Genomic DNA, 19050 nt, shown 5'->3' with positions numbered 1-19050 from the left:
AATCATCAATCTTTGAGTTCTGCGAAAGTATGAAAATGTCATGCTCGTTATTTTTGAACATATTTTGAACATTGTGCCATAAATAAACTTGAGCGGGTCAAAAATAGAGTAAAACCCCTTTTTTGCGGACAAAAAAAAATTGTCCGGAAAAGGGGGGGGGAGTTGATATTTAATAGTTTAAAAAAATAACGTAATTATTTTGCAGCCTTAAAAAGAGTAGTGACCGTTTAGAGGGTTTTCACTGTATTCACTAGAAAATATTTACAATTTCAAGTTGAAAAACCGACAAAGACGATAAAAGTGCTTGAAATCTGTGTGAAACGTGCTAAATTCAAAACCAAAGAAGAGGAAAAACACTTTAAAAAGTGAGTAAAATGATAATAACAACGAATATTTATTTGTCGAGAATCAAAATAACAATAACGAGCATATATCTCCTCATTCGCAGCGATGCTGCCGCTGCCATTTCCTTGGCGTAACTGTTATTATTTTATTGTTATATGTATTTTTTTCTCTTCCTCCAGTGGCTGTACTTGTAACACTGGTCCATGAGTGTAGTCTATCTTTAGCATCATACCGATCGATATTGTGGGCAGGAATCAGGATTAGACTGGAGATGGTAACAGGGGGTAGGCTGTGGAGAATCTCCGCTTCTGGCCTGGGTGGGAGGGAACCTCGCTGTTGCTGGTCTCTCTCTCTCTATTTCACGGAAACACATCGTGGTATGGTAAAACTAGAGGGCCCCCCAGAAGGCAGCCAAAGTGAGAGGTAGAGACGTTCCCACCAATCCCCTCTTTCCCAAAACTCTCCTCCTCCTCCTCCTCACAAACCAACTCTGGAGAAGGATCCAACCTGTTGATGTGCTAAAAAGTCTCTTCATAACAAGCATGCATCATATGCGGCCGAAGAATGATTCTCTTCTGGGAATATTAATGAGCCTGTTTTTATAATGTGAGTTTGTTTTAAACCTTTATTTGTTCTTGCATATTTTTTTACGGCACCAAAAACCAAGGCATGCTGCATCGAGAGAGATGCGTCTTTCAACAAGTCTTTTAAAACTTTCGCCGCCAAAATGTCTTGATGCGCCTAATTTGAGAGGCTCGATATGTTTAACTCGTAAATGTTTATTTTAGAATCTTATGTGCTAAAATAGGGTGCATGATGAAGTATGATTCCACTATTAAAAAATACTTAAATATCAATTATAATTATTTTAAGTGCTTATTTCCAATGCAGTATTTGTTACATTGCGACGCATCATTTTACCCGAAGATATATTTCTTCTGCAACAAATTTACCTTTTCTCATTCAGTTTGCTTATACGGGGTGATTCAAATTGTTTGTCCACATGGACTATCTTTGCAACCGTTGACTTTAGAAGTAAACTTTCTGTAACAAAATTTTTTTTCAAATGACAAAAAATGTGGTTTCTTAAAATGTAGTTTATTTGAGGGATCGTATATATATGCATTAAAAAAAAATAAAGAAATTTACTTTTTATACCGCCCCCATGTGCTAAAAAACTAAATTAGAAAGTTTCCCTTTCTCTCCTGAGGCCAAAAATAAAAAACTTCTCGCGTTTCCAAGTGCAATATTCGCTGAGTAATTGAATTCAAAATAAAAAGTTGGGGAAAAAAACAGCACAAACCTAACGCTTCTTTCCTCATTTGTGATGTTCTTTCCCAACTTTTTTTTAATTTTTTAATTCAAATATCTCAGCGAATCTTGCACTTGGAAACGTGAATTTTTTTTGTTCGCTTCAAAAGAGACGGGGCAACAACTTTCTAATTGGTTTTTTGGCACACGGGGACTGAATGAATGGCTGAACTCTGTCACCGGACTTATCCCGTTGCCAAGGGGTCATTCAAGTATTACGTAAACAGATTTTCAGCCATTTTTGACCCCCCCCCTCCCCGCAAAAATTAGCTTAGAATATTTCATATCTTCAAAAAGGGTGGTTGATGACGTAAGCAACCTTCAAACCCCCCCCCCCCCTTGTCATCAAAAGTCAGCAAATCCAAAACCCCCTCCCCCCTCGATCCTGACGTAATACTTGAATGACCCCCAAGATCTCTTCCAGCCCTGCTACGTGACAGAGTATGGAACAAACAGGCACGCGGGGACTGTAGGAAAAGTTAATTTCTTATTTTTTTTAATGTATATACGACCCTTCAAATAAATTACGACATTTTAAGAAACCGCATGTCATTTGAAAACATTTTGTGATTGAAAGTGTACTTCTCAAGTCAACTAATCGCAGAGATAGTCCTATGGATAAACAATTTGAATCACCTTGTATAATTGAGGTGATAAGAAATCTAGTTATGCATGTATAGTGGTGCCTCTCGGTACTCGTTCCAGAGCTCATGACGAGTACCGACTGATTTTTCTTTTGTAATTTGAGTGAAGAGTAATGGAGTTTCAATGTCATCAGAAGCAGGCTACTTACTTGCGTAGTAGTCAAACTCGGTTATAAAGACCTCGATTATAAGACACCTCGGTTGTAACATCAATAATTGGCAGTATGGGATGATCCTCATGGAGCAGTGATTCTCAAACTTTTGTCACCCGCTCAATTCATTTTGTTTATCTGCACTCCCCAGAATATTTTGTGGTAGATATTTTCACTTATAAAAGAACCACTTCAAAGCATAAATCAGTATCTCCAGCTTTCCGTGAAAACCCTAACAAAAGTTGACAGCACCTCTAAGAACCGCGACGCACACTTTGAGGAGCACTGCCATAGAGAATAAAGTTAATGAACCTTGCTTATGATTTCGATTAAAATGCCACTAACTAGGATATAACGACACATTTTTTGTCGTTTTATGGCATTTTTGATACCTAACGATGGGAAAAAAAAAGGATTTTTAAGAAGTTTGGTGCTCCGACGTGCTGCTGATTAACATGTCACGTTTTTGGGAAACTCTGTATTCTCCAGTAATTGCGCCCTTTTCGACTGTTTCCATTACAAAAATGTCCCGTTTCCCCCGGTTTTTTGGGCGAAGTTTACGCTCTCTAATTCTTAATCTTTACTAGAGTCAGAGATGGAGGTATTTTGCTTAATTTATAAACTTTAGAACTATGTAAAAATGAATATGACTATATCTCACTTATTTGTTCGATTTTTTTCCTGAAATACATTTCAAATCCTTTCATATTTTCTCGTAATGTATTTGTCGATTTTTCTGAGAGTTGTTAAATTTTTTGAAAAGTTATTTTAGACATTTAATTAACGATATCTCGTATTTGAGACTCCAATTTCCCGTTTTCTTTCGATCAAATATGGTCACCCTAATCATAGTGAAACAACATCTTCTTGCACAGCATCTGATTACATTTTTCTTCAAAAAGCAAGTGTCGAAAACGGCAACCTTTCTTGCAACGACACCTCGCTTATAACGATAATATTCACGAAATCTTCGATGTCGTTGTAACAGAGTTTGATTGCATATTCGTAACGAAAAAAGGCATTAACAACTGAGCAGGTGATGAATGCTGAAACTCTTTTTTTTTTTAAATGCAACGAGTTCCGAATTATGAATGTACTTATTAATGGTCAATGGAACGACCATTTGATCGTTTCTCAGGAGAGAGAGAGAGACATTAAATTCCGATATTATTTTTACTATACCGAGTATTTAGATAATCAAGAATGCATCGGAATACTGCTAGATTGCATTAAGAGGCACCGGAACCTGTGGGCTGAGGCGATTTAAGGCATCCTAATAAATTTTGTGGGTGGGGGGGGGGGGCTCACTTATCCCAATAATTAATGAACAAACAATGCAACGCACTCCTTCCTCTCCTGCGTATGCACTCGAGCCCCGCATACATGGAACAACCTGAAACTTTCAGTAATCAGACCTTCAACACGACATTTACATAACATTAAAAATCCAGGCATTTGGCAGTTTTCATTCCAAAATATGGAAGACAGGTGCCAGCATCAGTATAAAATGAAACAAATATAACTATGATAACATAAATGCGTCAAAGCTACGTACAAAACACGTTCTTGCATGTAAACCAATTCGGTAGAAATTTCCCAGAGGAATGCTTGCGAGTGACCTCTATGGTCAAGTAGTACCATCTCCTCCACCACTGTTGTGGTAGAGTGGTCATAGTGATGGACTCGCATTGCGAGGGGACTCGGGTTCGAACCCCACCGGCATGGCAGTGGTGGTCGGCTGAAGTTGGTTTTCTGTGATTCCCATCTTTGAGGCACGAATGCAAGCCGATCCCTCCGTTCAAAAGTCACGCCACAGAGAGCAATAGGCTTACAAACGGTAAACATATTCAATCTTCTGAAATATAACTTCACTTTTGAAATATAAATGGCATCACTGAAAAATCAGACACATCACTGTGTACGCATTTACAAACATTCACACTTCCTGCACAACTCATTCGGAGGTAAATGCCCATGGCGATAGACCGGAGTTGTGCTCGGTTTGAAAAAAAAAAGTAGTAATTCTCTCCCCCCCCCCCCCAATGTTTTCTTCATGTCGGTGCCTCTGGTTGCATTAAAATGGACAACGCAATGCCTCTTAACCGGAACTAAAGCTCCGTTCACATGTATAATAAAACATCCCGGGAAGTTCCCGATAACGGGGATTTTTGCTACAAACCGCTCACATGACGTTAAGTTTATGTCGGTAATCCCACCTCTTCTTTCCGGAAGTCGTCACTGGTTACGTAGGTTGAACGGAAGTGATTGATTCAAGACGGTTGACGAAGGAGCTTATAGCAGTTTTCGCGGCGCAAAGGATTATGAGAGAGAAGGTCGGTGTCGACCTCCAATCGCCCCCAAGAAAGATGGGCTTTTTTTGATGAGCTTCTCTCCCACCTTTTTCTTCCCTACGAGGGGAAAAAAGTTGTCATGCTGGTAATTATCACCAAAGCGACCCCCAATCTTGCACATGTGAACGGGGCTTTAGGGTCGACCAGTTGGGAGAATAGCCGGTTAAATGAGGGAGATATAGAGGGGGAGTATAATGGGGAGTATTCCCCATATAGGATTATTTATATGGTTAATATTTGGTTCCTCAAAAATTAATATCATAGTAAAGTAGCTTTTACAAGGGGACGCCAGTATCGATTGGTGAGGGACAATGCAAGGTTATGGTGTCGCAGGGAATTTTTCTCTAATAGGGTTGTTAATATATGGAATAGCTTACCTCCGGAGGTAGTAAATTGTAACACAATTGACACGTTTGAAAAGAAATACGATAAACATGTTGGGGTGAATCGAGAAGCTATCCATTCTTAGAATCACAGACAACCATAAGTATTCTTTATGGGCATTGTATATAATATTTTATCATGCGTATATATTGTTTATAATTTCTGTTAATTGCATTTTTAATTGGGTTGCTGTTTTTTTTTTGAAATATATGACATCTATATTTTTATGGGCATCTTTTTATCAGCCACTCGTTGGGCATTTTGCCTGTTGTGGCGTTGTATTTGCATTTATTTGTATAGAAAAGTTTATAAACGCAATCTCCCAGTTTTTAATTGCAATTTATCAACACAATCGTTTTCCGGAAAGTCAATGATCAGGCAAATAAATTGCAATTAGGGTAAAGCAATATTTTATAGCAGGGGGCTTTACTTCCCTGGGAGAAAAAATGTTTTTTGACGGGGGGAAAAAGCACGAGTACTTTTAAAGCAATTTAGTGCAACGGTTTTTTCACGTTAACCTTGATTAAAAACAAGGGAAGATGAAAGTTGGGAAAGAACTTAACAAAAGTGGAACTTTTTTCTGTTGTCCTCAGGAGAGACAGGGACGACAACTTCCCAATTGGTTTTTGCGACAGGGTGTCTGTATAAATTTCTATTTTATTTCAATAACAATGCAACCACTTGCAACATAAATGACTTATCCGAGTACTACACGTTATTTGTATAATTTTTCTATGTCTCTAGGATCAACGGTTCGCCAGTAAAATGCGGCAATAGGAATTCAGTAATCACCCTGTATACAAAAAGTATACTGTACGCGCTGATGTAAGTGGAAATATTATAAATAAGGTAGAGTAAGTCATATCGGAGGGGGACATAACGGGAGGGAGTATGTTATGCAGAGAAGCGCCATCTGTGAGAATTCCGCATTCGCAGTTTTCCGATACGAGCATTTTCGCTGAGAATTGCGACATCTTGAAGAAACGGAACCAAACCGTTCGTTCGGAAAAATAGCGGAGCGGGTTCTTGAGAAGGGCCCAAAACATCGGAATCTTCTAATGCCGACATGCGACAATATCCAAACCCTTTATACATCAGAGATCGCTGCTGTATATAGGGAAGATATCTCGGAATATGACACGTTAGTGAGTGAGTATGCATTCTCGGAATTTATCATACACGACTGTAATATAATTGTAGGAAAAAAATTAGATAAAGCAGTAATTTTTCACTTTTTGAATACAAAAATAATTTTTCATTTATTATTTCATATTTATGTCGGATAGAATCTTGTCAAGTTTGAATTCTGGAATTTTTCTTATGTAATTTAAGGAAATGGAATTTTTAGTTTGCAAATCCCAGGAGATCTTTCCTAAATCTAAAGTTTATAAATATAAATAAATTATATATTTATTATATATAATCATCAAAGATAATTTGTCGAGAAAAAAATGCAATCGACAAAAACCGCCCACGAGCTGAGAAAACGCGCTCGATCCTCCCGGAGAGTAATTGCGTGGGCGAGTCTGATCAATCGTTTCTTATATGCGGCGTTATTTGGACAAAAATTATACACTTTTAATCGAAATTATACTCGATATGAAGGATTAAAAGGACAACACAGTAAACTAACGATTATGAATGGTTAAATTTCGATAGTAATGTGTTATGACATTGGATATTTTCATGTGATAAATTCTCGTTTGATTTAAGGTTCGATAATGTCTGGAGACGATCTATCTGATGATGCGGAAGATTTCTCTGTGTTTGAGAATAAGACCGGGCTCGCAGAGGACATGAAATTCTTGGCCAGCATGCCCGAACTGTGCGATGTCACTTTTCTGGTCGGTGATACACGAGAGCCTGTGTGTGCTGTGAAAGCAGTTTTGGCAGCCCGGAGTCGGTAAGTCAATTTCATTTCCTCTCATTTTCACACTCAATACACTCCAACTCCAAAATTAAATCCAAGCTTATCTAGTTATTTACAATTTCCTTAAAATATCCCGAGTAAAGTATAAAAAAAGGCTACGTAAAAGGTGTTTAGAAGCTGATACAGTAGAAGTGATGTTTTACGCCACTTGAACTTCTAATCAGCAGCTCTAGAGCAGCGGTTCTCAACCTTTTCAAGCCCGCGGCCCGGTTTCATTCAGTTTTGTGAGTAAGGCCCGATCAAACACACGACCAATGGAAAATGAATGAAGAAAAATGAAACGACTAATCACTCGTGGCCCGGTATAGCAGACTAGCCTGCTATATGATATCTGGTATGAATGCTATCAAGGCATGGCGGTTGAGAAACACTGCTCTAGAGGAAAACTATTTGTACGACGGACAGTTTGGAATGACTGGCAAAAAATATTTGAATATAGCTTTTTTTTCCCTCGTCCACCTTTCACACTATAATGAATGACAATTAAGGACACATACAGTATATTTTAATCGAAATTACTGCGAATTTAAACAGACACCTTTTTTTTTTTAAATACATAAAAATCTCTTTTCAACGAGAGAGACATTGAGCTTTTTGGTTTCACCGCTCCCTCTTGTTTCTTCCATTCTCTTGTGACAATGTGCGGGAGAAGAATTTGAATAAATAACTAAAAGAAAAAAAAATTCCACGTGAAATTTGTAGTGAAGTTTAAGCACGAGTTTTCGTTTCGTTCTGTTGAAAACGCGTTGAGAAATAAGTTGGACACGTTAGCCCAGGTCGATAAGATGCTCACCTAAAGTACCAAAGGATGTTTCGAGGTGTCGCGAGTTCGATACCCGGTTCGTCCTTGTCACAAAAATTTCCTGACACAAGGGTACAACAAAAAACGGTGGCATGACTTCAGAAAAAATTGCTACCGCAGGGAGTCCCACATCGAGGGTGTTAGCGCACCAAAAACAAACCTGCCGTCCGGAATCGGCAATAAATTGTAGGCCCCAGTCTAAAAAAAAATTAGCCCTCGTGGGCAGAAAATGACCGTGGTGCGACAAAAATGATCAAATGAGAAATAAGTTTCAGTGTAGAGTAAATTATACGAGGAGATGACGTCACTCTCCGCTACCATATGAAGGTTTTAACAACTGGCTGTTGCGAAAATGAATTTTTGGAAAGAGAGAAAATTCAACAGCCTTTGCGGGGGAATCGAAAAGAATTGAACCCGGAAAGTGAAAAGACGTGGCTTCGATTTCCCGCAAAGTGCAGTTGAATTTTCTCTCTTTCCAAAAATTCATCTTCGCAACGGCCAGTTGTTAAAACCTTCGTAGAGTTAAATTAACAGAAATATGAGCGTTTGGGTAAGATTGTCGTCATACAGGAAAAATTTTTTTGATAGATGATCGTGTTATGCAGAGGCTCTGCTATATATTATATTTTAATCAGGTGCGGGTCCAGGGCGATGTATCGGGAGATGTGTAGCTCCGTTGAATCGTTTTGTATTTCCCGGGCAGATCAGTTTTCCCCCATATTTACTCTGCTCTTGAGAGAGAGGCGATCATCCCCATTTGTTCCGGATTCATGCTTGATTTTTAACCCCTCTTACGTACAGGCTACGTTGGCAACAAATTTTAACCCCGCACAATGGGTATTTGACCCGTAAACCTGACCAAAATTATTTTCCTTTTTTTTCTTATAAAATAATGTTATGCACTATATTTACATAAAGTATTAGCATAAAGCAATTTTTTTAACATAGATATTACTTAACCGACACAATGATGAGGAAAATTCCTCTGTGAAAAGGAAAAAAAATCGAATTGACGTGAAACAAGTCAGCGTATATTATCGAGCTCTCGAACGTTGTGAAGATAATTTCATGATCATTGGATTATTGTTTTGCATTTTTGTTATCATTCGTTATGATTATCTATTTGTTTATATTAAAATGTCGATACATTCCTTCGCTTACATTTTTCACTGTTTCTTTTGAATATAGCATTATTATCGGAATAGTTTTGTGTGTGAGTTTTTATATTTACCTTTATTACCTTTATATTACGATCGAGCTGTTGCTATTAAGGTGTTAAAAGTGAATTCAGGTCACCAGGTCTTACCAATTTCTTGCACATTTGAGGTTTCTTTTTAATTATATATTTACTTTCAATCAGCATTACTGTTTATGGCCATAAAGTTTACTCAATGTTTTTTTTACTTGGGCTTTTCTGAAAAATGACCAAATTAAGCGAAAAATGTTGAAAATAATGCACCATGTTATTGATATATTTGTCTATATGATATTATAAAGTCGATGTCCAATCAATATTTTGGCTTCCGATTAACCTGTAGAAAATGAAGAAAAAATTGTTGAAAAAATGAAAAATAAAATTCGAATACTGAATTTGACCGTGCATATAGTCTCTTCTAATTCATTTTTTGCTTTAAAAAGACACGAATGCACAACGAATTTTTACGTTTATGGAAGCTCAAAGATGCCATCTTCAAGTTTATCAAAGAAATTTTGCCTGAAACAGGCCGGAGTTATAACAAAATGGTTCATGTTTCAGAAAAAAGTCATGTTCGAAATTTTAGAAATTACATCACATTCTAAATTCAGTAGATTAATTAAAAAGAATGCTAGATCAATATAATGAACATTGACGTATTTACACATGTCTGCTCAAGGTTCCTCAACCCTGAAAACCCGGATGCTTTGTCTTGAAAATTCCGAAAAAAGGGCTAATATTTGCGAGAACTGACGCGCGCAATTTCTTACCACCGATTTCAGACTTACAAAATTAGCTGAAACATGCTTCCGTGTAGCCAAAACCCAGACGGATAGAAGAAAACCAAAAGATTGACAAAAAATACACTATCTATTCAGCTATACAAAGAAATATTTTTTTCATGCTTGAGCACATTTTCAGAAAATCCAGCTTTTCAGTTCACTGTGCGCTGAGCAGTTGAAGGGAAGAGATAAATGCCAAAAAACTGGTATAATTGTTAACGCATGGGAAATGAAATAAAAAATAATCAGAGTGGATTTTCGTTCAGAGTAGATTCACCTCCCTCTCATGGCTACCAAGTGTCAAACCGTAGTGAGGGAAAGATGATAATGCTGAGGTAGAGATAGGAAAAAAGAACAATTTTTTCTTTTACATGGTCACCAATGAAGAGTCACAAGAGAAGGGGGGGGGGGAGAGAAAGAGCTCTAATACATTTTTTCTTTCATTTATACAGGGCCGAGATATCTCATTCATGAACATTAGGGCGGAGGGTTAATGGTATAGTTAATTTGGTTTTAAAAGTGACCTCTGGTCACCCGGGATTCGTAACAACTTAGTAAAGGGTCCGCGGGTGGAGTTCCAGAGCATAACCACACGCTATATATGTATTTTCATTTTAATTTCTGCTTTAGCATAACTCCAGGACTCCCTCTATAGTTTGACCAAAGGATCTTAGGAGGTAATTCATGATTGAAAAACAATGCCGTAGTTTGATTCATCTTTTGTTCGAGAAGTCCGTGTTATTAGTTATTCTTAAAAATTAACAAATCTCAGTAATAAACTGGAATGTGGAGAAACTTTTCTAAACAAGAACAAGACGCAAAAAGGAAAAAGCGGTTTCCTCGGAAATGAGCGGTTTTTAAGAGGTTCAAAATCAATAGGAAATGTCTTTCTGAGGGAAGAAACCTGACAAGCAATATATTTCCTATTGTGATATGGAAGCAAATCAGAAGGTTCTTCAGGAACGCCAAAAGGCAATGTGTTCAAAACTTTAGTTGATAATCTTTCCCTTCTCTATAAGTTGTATTACATGAGAAACATTTCAATAATCTGAGCTTGAGGCAAAAATTTATGAATTTCCCTTTTCATTTATCAATTTGGCGTTTAAAAGCATTATATACAATCATTATTCATTGAATTGCTCTTGTATGTGAGTATTTGAATTTACATTTAAAAATATATAAATTATAAAGCAAAATCTGCTAAACTAAGCTAAAAAGCAAATGCACAATGATCCATTTTTAAATTATTAGGAACGTGTGCAAGAAAAAGGACCAAGAAGATAATAGGGGAAATGGGCTTAATTTTTTTTTTGACGATGAGAATATACATATGTAAATTAGAGATGTCTATGATGATTGTTTGTCAATTCTGTCCCTTTGAAATTCTTTCTTTAAAGCAGTTTTTGCATAAATATATTTACAGCGTTTTCCATAAGATACTCTACGGGCAACAGCAACAGACACCAGCTCGAGAATCGCTGATGAAGAAACGTGAGTCCACCACCAAGGAGACCAAATTAAAGATGTTTCTGAAGCGGAGTAGCGAACCCATCTTGAATATTCAACTCACACAGGTTCGATTTTTTTTTATTGCCTATACATAATACAGTATCAGAAGACAAAATATAGTCAATATTTTACCAAGCAGTTTGCCTCCAAAAAGACTGTCCAATATTTTTATTTTTTGAAAAGGTGCCCTCAGGCGGTCATCAGACGCTGATCGTGGAGGAATTCGAACCGGACGTCTTTCGCCAACTCATTGAATATATACACACGGGATGCGTTACACTTCAAGCTAGAACTCTTCTTGGTAAGCATATCTTCATGTTGATCAAGTATGTTCTTGTGTCGGCAAGATTCTGTTCATCATATGGACATGAATTTCGATGTGTATTCGACCATAAATTATGAGCCCACCCATATCGACTTGTCAGAACAAGGACCGTCCAAATAAAACCATGGGCTCCAGTGCAAAAGAATGACCCTTCCCAATTACATACCAGACACTGCAATTTCAAATATTTGTATGTTGTATCATTTGTGAACGCGCGTTATTATTTTTTCAAATTTCGTCTCATCAAAATTCGGCTCTCTATGCACTTGAAGACCCAATGCCAAGCCACGGAAGGCCCATGCGTCCAAGACGGCCCTGAGTAGAATGGCAATATATTGCCGTTACACACATTATAAGACGTATCCTACGACGACACGTCTTTGCTGTGGTTGCTCATACAATATAGGAACTATGTTCTAGTTCTTAGTTTCACAAACTTCTTGTTCCATCGCCCCCTTCATCAGAATTATTTTTCTCTCATCGTCCCCAACTCAAGAGAACCTATAATCCATGTTCCCATGATCCCATGTTAAATTCGTAGCTTCTACCGCCCCCTGGACCAGGGGTGCTGGAATGATATTGCCCACTTTGGAAAACACTGTTCTAGTTATTATCTAGATGTGGGTGTATTAATTTGATGCTAGAAGAATCTATTTTTTAGTGACGTACTCTGATATCAGAACAGAGATTTCGTGCTTGGCGATAGCGTGAAAAATGTCGCAGCAGAATGATTTAAAAGCATGATATCGAATAAATTGGCGGTATAATGATATCGTGAAAAAATTCTGCCGATTTTCTAGGCTTGATGAACGCTGCGGATTATTATGGTTTGGATGAGTTGCGGAAAGCGTGCATGGGTTTCGTTCAATGCTGCATAAACGTCGACACGGTGTGTGCGCTGTTAGCATCAGCTGAAAAATACATACAGTACAAATGTACAAAATCACTCGTGCAAAAGGTAAGGCGTTGTTTCTTTATTTCTGTTAGAAATTATATATTTTCTCTTACTCAAACTCATTTCTACTTTGAACTCTCATATGTACGTTTCTCCGTATGATCATACTTATGGGAGAGTATAACCTCCATTTTCTTTTTAAATAGTACTTCAAATCTATTTCCTTCCTTGACTTGGATACGCATCAATCTGTAAAGTTTATAGCATGAACAAAGAGGAAAAACATTAACTCCTACCCTATGCAAATAGTTTCCAAGTTATTCAAATGCAAATACGAATTATTGTTCTCCTGTTGAGTCTGTTAGAGCAGACAAGGCCCGAGCTCTGCCCCTTTAGTCCTTTACTCTGTTGAGTCTGTCACCAATACCTTTTGGTAGGATAGGAAATACCGACAAAGAACGAGGATCATAATGATGATGAACTGCTATTGCTATAAGAGCAATTTAAGGGGTGTCACAATCCCTGTATGAAATATCAATTTTTCAGAGATGAATTGCAAATCAAATGCAAATAATTGCGTGTTAGTTGGTTAATTTGTTGTTTCAAAGAAAGAAGCAATGAGAATTATAGTGTAAATGTACATATATGTATATACAGGGTGTCTACTATTATCGTTGTCCAATGGCTATTCCCTGAACTGATGGTTTTAGAGACAACTTCCAATTAGAACAAATGTTTTGAATGATGTCGCCCATCAAGAATGAAAAAAATTGCAATAAAAAAGTTACAAAATTTAAATTTTTATACAGTCCTCCTATGCTCTAACTTTTGCCCTGTCTCTCCTAAGGCCAACAAAAAAAATCCATGTTTCTAAGTGCAATATCCGTTAGTTTTTACTATCAATTCCCTCTTTTCTCCCTTGTTTTTGAATTCAAATATCTCAGCAAATATTGCACTTACAAAAATGGAAACTTTTTGTTGGCCTCAGGAGAGACAGGAAAACAACTTTATAACTGGAAGTTAGAGGACAGTATAAAAATGTAATTCTTGAAAGTTTTATTAACTTTTTCATTTGAACAGAATTTAAAATGATTTGAGAAATTTTTGCTAATTGAAAGTTGTCTCTAAAACCAACGGTTCAGGAAATAGCCATTGGACAACGATAAGAGTGGACATCCTGCATATATATTGTAGAAGAAAGAAAAAAAACACTTTGAACACGATTTTCGTAGATTGCAGTTTTTGAGCTCATTCATGATATAAAAAAAAAATCAGCACCAAAATTCTGCAGAAATGTCTATTCAACAAGTGTTAGTAAAACGAACCTTTGATTCAGCAATTGACCAATGGGAAATATTTTTTTTTTAAAACGGTGAATTCAGATTTTTGAAATTTACATTTTTTTTTTCAAACATTAAAAATTCATAAAATTCTAAAGGACAGTCAGATATTTAAGTTCGAGGTTCATTTCACCAATTTACATGTCGAATAAACATTTTTTTAAAATTTCTGAATTTTTGGTTTCAGTAGTTATTTTTTTAATCTTACGGATGAGCTCAAAAACTGCTTATCTGAGAAAATCGCGTTCAAAATTGTTTTTTAAATACATATACAAAAAACAACGCCACAACAGGCAAAATGCCCAACGAGGTGGCTGATAAAAAACATGCCCATATATATTTTTTTTTATTCCATCATCCATTGTCCTGGGGCATCCAACAAACCAACTGACTTCATGTCAAGAAGGGGGGGGGGTCTAAACAGTTGAACAGGTGCAAACCTCTGTTGACCCAACCTTTAAAATAAGAATTCAAATCCTTCAGGAAGATGATGCCTATTGCATCAAAATTAGGCAGTGCATAAAGGTACCAGATACCTCTTCCGAAAAAACTGTTGTTTTTCCCGTGGAACGACTGTCTATATGCAACCCTGAGGAAGCCTAAGGGGAGGGTACAAAAAATTGACAAATTAGTGGTGCGAGCTGCTGATAGAGGAGGTGATCGCCCTAAATCACTCTACTCTAGGTACGGCCCATCCATGTCTGACCCGCACCTTGGCCAGAATAAAGACCACCTTTTATTGGCCAGGGATGTACGTCCAAATTAAAAGATACGTTGAAAATTGTCATTCCTGTCTGGGTAAGAACCGCAATTCCTTAAAAATAAATTGGTTTCCATCACAGAGGATGCCCATCACCAACAGACCTTTACAAATGGTTGCCATGGATGCTGTGGGTCCCCTTCCCACTTCCTCAGCGGGTAACAAATACCTGACACCTAAACAACAAATGCATATAGAAATGTCCTCTCCACTTGTTAATACAAGATTCATTGAAAGACTGGTTATTTGTGGAGATGAAGATTACAAGGAAGAAAATTCATCACTGCCCCCACGGGAGTTTGAAGCCCGGTCTCTCGCTTGCCGGACGAGTGCTCTCCCATCTAAGCTATGGAAGCAGAGAAAATATTACAACCTTGGAGCGTATATATATGTTGAAAGGCTCCGTACGTGGACGGCGGCAACAATCAACTACTAGTTCGTGAATGACATAGGCCACATGCGGCAAGCGAGAGACCGGGGTTCGAGTCCCCGTGGGGCAGTGATGAATTTTCTTCCTTGTAATCTTCATTTCCACAAGTAACCAGTCTTTCAATGAATCTTGTATAAACAACAAATCAGGAGAATCTCAACAAATCAGTGTTTTTCAACCGCTGAGCCGCGGCCCGATGAATGAGTTAAACCGGGCCGTAAGTGATTCACTGATTCATTTTTCCTCATTTATTTTCCATTAGTCATGTGTATAACTAAGCCATCTACTCACAAAAAAAAGATCAACTGGACCGCGGGCTTTAAAAGGTTGAGAACCACTGTTCTACACAATACTCTTTGCACTAATTATGGTGTACTTATATTCTTTGTTGATCGAAACGGAAAATTCTGTTACATTTTAAAGGTTTTAGAATTCGTTGATTATCACGGCAACGAAGTGCTCAGCCTGGGATCATTCGCTTTGCTACCTGAGCACGTCGTCAGGCTGATTCTTTCGAGAGAAGAACTCCAAGCTGATGAATTAACCAAGTTTCAAGCAGCATCTCACTGGAGTCGACGTTACTGCGACGCTGAACCAACGGCTGACCTTCGCGAAGTCATGGACAACTTCCTGGAATGCATAGAGTTCTATAAAATTCCTGCTGGTGTACTAATGCGTGAGGTGAGAATTTATTTTCCACGAAAAATAATTAAGCTAGCGATTGTTGTCGGTGGTTTTTTTCGTTTAAAATTCAAGAATACACAGAAAACGTACACGTTTGACATTAATCTCACGATTTCCTCTTCTCCATTTTACAGGTACACCCACTCGGAGTAGTTCCCGACCACGTGATCATGAATGCTCTGGCGTATCAAGCCGATCCGTCGAGCGTGGATTTCAGAAAAGTTGGTTCCCCAAATCGATTCCGACGAATGTCTCTCATGACTTCCTTGCCCAGTCATGAAGCATCTAACCTCTTGGCCACTGCAGCTGCTCCAGCAGCTATCCCAGAGGGATCAGACACCGATCAAGAAAAGAAAACGACAGGAAGATTCACCAAGTCAACCAGAAGACTTTACAAGAGGAGCAAGACATTGGCTGAAAGTTAGTGAGCTTTTTTCCCCCCACTGCCAACTATAAGTGTTCTGCAAAACAAACGCAAGATCTCCAAAGGACTCCCATGAACATGCATGATACAGAAGATAAGAAGTGATGCCTGTATAACGTAAGCATTTAACGCCATACCATTCCTGCATGGTGTTCCGAACATAACTACTACATTATGCATATTGTGTATTGTAAAAATTGTCATATAAATGTTTCATCAAATAAAATTTTGAAGAAAAAAAATTCTTTACAATATTTTTTATCCTTGATGTGTACGGTCTGATAGGAATCTCACTGATCAGGGGCCGTTCAAGTATTACGTAAGCAAATTTTTAGCCATTTTTGAATTCCCCCCCCCCTTGTCTGCAAAAGTAAGCAAAACCCTGACCCCCCCCTCCGTCAGCAAAATTTCGTCACGAGCTCTGCCCCTCTGAATCCTAACGCACATATTGGTGGGATCAGAGACGTACAGCAGGGGGGGGGGGGCATAGGGGGCTCGCGTGCCCCTCCTCCCACGTTCAAAAATTTATTTTTTTAATGCAAAAAAAATATTTTTTTATAGAAATTTCAGAAGAAAATACCTTTATATGTTACTAGAATAAATTTCTGTTAATTTCAATGTTATTTGAAGGCTGTGGACTCAAAATTTACCTATAATAAGTTCATTGTGACCCACCCTCTAAGCCATGTAATGATAAATCGTATAAAGGCCCGTGGACCAAATATGGCGCCCCGGAGGGTTATCTGATGCGGCCTGCCCTCCTCAAATCTAATTTTGTAAAAAAAATGAACTAAGCGGCACATCTACAGATCGCTAAAGTGTCCCGTGGTACAATTCTAGAACATTTAAGCGGCCCGTGGCACATTTTCAGATCACTTAAATGACCCGGGACACAGTTCCATAACACCTAAGCGATCCGTGACACATTTAGAGATTCCTTGAGTGACAGTGACATGTGCAGGGCTCCCACTCAAAAAATGAGAAAAAGTAGGAAAACGCAGGACTAAAAAGTAGGATGGGGGAGGGTAACCCCTTTAGACAACATAATCAGAGCAAAAAAATTTCAAATAATTAAAAAAAAATTAATTTTGAATTAATTTTTTTTTTATAGCACTATTTCAGTTTCCTATAAGATTGACTCAAGCCACAGCAAAATGATAAATGCCTTGGTTAAACCAATTTTTGGCCAAAACAGTGCACTAGCCACCACAGATGATTCTTTGCTGTCTCTTCTCATATATAATTCATACTTTTTTGGAGTCTTCTAAAATGCAGAGCTTGTCAACTCTCTTCGACAAGGCACATCATATTTTGAAGACGTATTTTTTTTAAGAATGACACTCCTTCGAGACCACTTTCAAAAGCACAGTGCAAAATGTGTAGATTACAAGATCTGATGTAAATAAGACAAAATGAACCAGATAGTTTTACTGCGTTGTTCATTATTTTTTAAATTTTACTGTTTTGTTCTCACATTTTACTGTTCAATGCCATGTCATTTCTGACAAATGAAGCACTTCTATTTCTAGCTCTTTGCTGAGCACATTGCAAATATCGTTTATACCTCTTCATGCCTTAAAAATACAGAAGACAACTGAATGCTATTGGGTAGCAGCAGAATCACCAAACCTAGAATAGGCCTATGTATCCAACTGCTTTGAAATGCAAACTGTTGTTTCACCTATTTGCACTGTAATTTTGAATGATGAATGTTAGTTACTGTCCAAGACCACGAAGTAATAAATACAAAATTATTTTTCATGCTTGTCAGTAGTAGTTGAAGACTACTGAATCCAGACAGAAGTTGTTAATGACTAATATACTTGTTGAACCCTCAAACTAAGCAAATGAAAAATTAATCAACCAAATGGTCCACATACACCCCCTCCCCCCCAAATAACCTTAAAAATGATAAAATTTCTGCTTTGGCAGAATCATTAATTGCATTCTTCAACATTTGTAATATTTGGCAATATATCAATGATTTCCTGCTCAATTAAATCAATTACACAAATTTTGTCGATAGGATTTGGTAAAAAAGTAGGAAAAGTAGGACAAAAACTAGAAAGTAGGACAAAACCGAGAAAGTAGGACAAAACCGAGAAAGTAGGACAAAAGTAGGACATTTTACCGAAAAGTAGGACGAGTGGGAGCACTGGATGTGACGTAGTTTTAGAGCACTTAAATGCCCCCCCCCCCAGTGCGGTTCAACATCACTCAAGTTACCCGCGGCACATTCTTAGATTATTTAAATGGTCCAAGGTATATAATTACGGATCACTTGAGTGATGGGTGGCAAAGTTTCCAGAGCACTTAAGCGGCCCAGACACATTTCCAGATCACTTGGATCCGCGAAACATTTAGAGATCACTAAAGTGGCTCTGTAGGGCACTTATCAATAGGGGGGGGGGAATGTTACTTCAACTGCCCACAAACTATCGAAAGGTTTTTCTCATTTTTGGCGCACCGAGTAAGATGCTATTAAAAATATTTAATATTTTCATAAAGGGCAGTTGATGACGTAAGCATTATCCAAACCCCCCCCCCCTGTCATCAAAAGTCAGCAAATAGGAAACCCCCTCCCCCCTCATCGATGATGACGTAATACCTGAAAGGCCCGTCAGGAAGAAGGAAATATTTCTCTCATACAATTACTTTTGTTGAATGCATAAAATATACATGCTCGCCAGTTTATAGGCTTATTTTAGCATTGACAAGCCCAGATATTTCGTGTGTACAGTATATTTTTCAATCAAATACTTTCCCTTATATTCTTTACTTTGCACC

At 37.8% G+C, this 19050-nt stretch overlaps 1 protein-coding gene across 2 annotated transcripts; it reads left to right on the top strand.

The window, feature by feature from the left end:
• The first annotated feature begins 843 nt into the window (after positions 1–843).
• On the top strand, positions 844–16494 carry gprs (speckle type BTB/POZ protein). Of its 2 annotated transcripts, none has more exons than XM_089242916.1 (7): positions 844–951; positions 6901–7090; positions 11320–11470; positions 11589–11706; positions 12531–12688; positions 15579–15836; positions 15974–16494. In XM_089242916.1, the coding sequence occupies exons 2-7, from the start codon at positions 6909–6911 to the stop codon at positions 16262–16264; spliced, it is 1158 nt and encodes a 385-aa protein (XP_089099042.1). In that variant the 5' UTR covers positions 844–951; positions 6901–6908; the 3' UTR covers positions 16265–16494. The 2 variants fall into 2 exon arrangements, with proteins under 2 accessions (XP_089099042.1, XP_089099041.1); XM_089242915.1 differs by lacking the exon at positions 844–951 and adding an exon at positions 6158–6336.
• The last annotated feature ends 2556 nt before the right edge of the window (positions 16495–19050 follow it).

The sequence above is a fragment of the Pholcus phalangioides genome, unplaced genomic scaffold, assembly GCF_987345545.1.
Source record: "Pholcus phalangioides strain wild (caught in Gottingen) unplaced genomic scaffold, Ppha-v1.0 ptg000015l_1, whole genome shotgun sequence".
Classification (NCBI taxonomy): domain Eukaryota; kingdom Metazoa; phylum Arthropoda; class Arachnida; order Araneae; family Pholcidae; genus Pholcus; species Pholcus phalangioides.
This window is presented reverse-complemented; position numbering and strand designations above follow the sequence as displayed.

What these genes read in the sequence shown, in the direction of transcription:
- gprs (XM_089242915.1), top strand. Translation starts at nt 6,246, where the DNA reads ATGCCGACATGCGACAATATCCAAACCCTTTATACATCAGAGATCGCT. An exon ending in TGAATATTCAACTCACACAG is followed by an intron (nt 11,471 to 11,588) that starts GTTCGATTTTTT and finishes TTTTTTGAAAAG; the next exon opens with GTGCCCTCAGGCGGTCATCA. An exon ending in TCAAGCTAGAACTCTTCTTG is followed by an intron (nt 11,707 to 12,530) that starts GTAAGCATATCT and finishes CCGATTTTCTAG; the next exon opens with GCTTGATGAACGCTGCGGAT.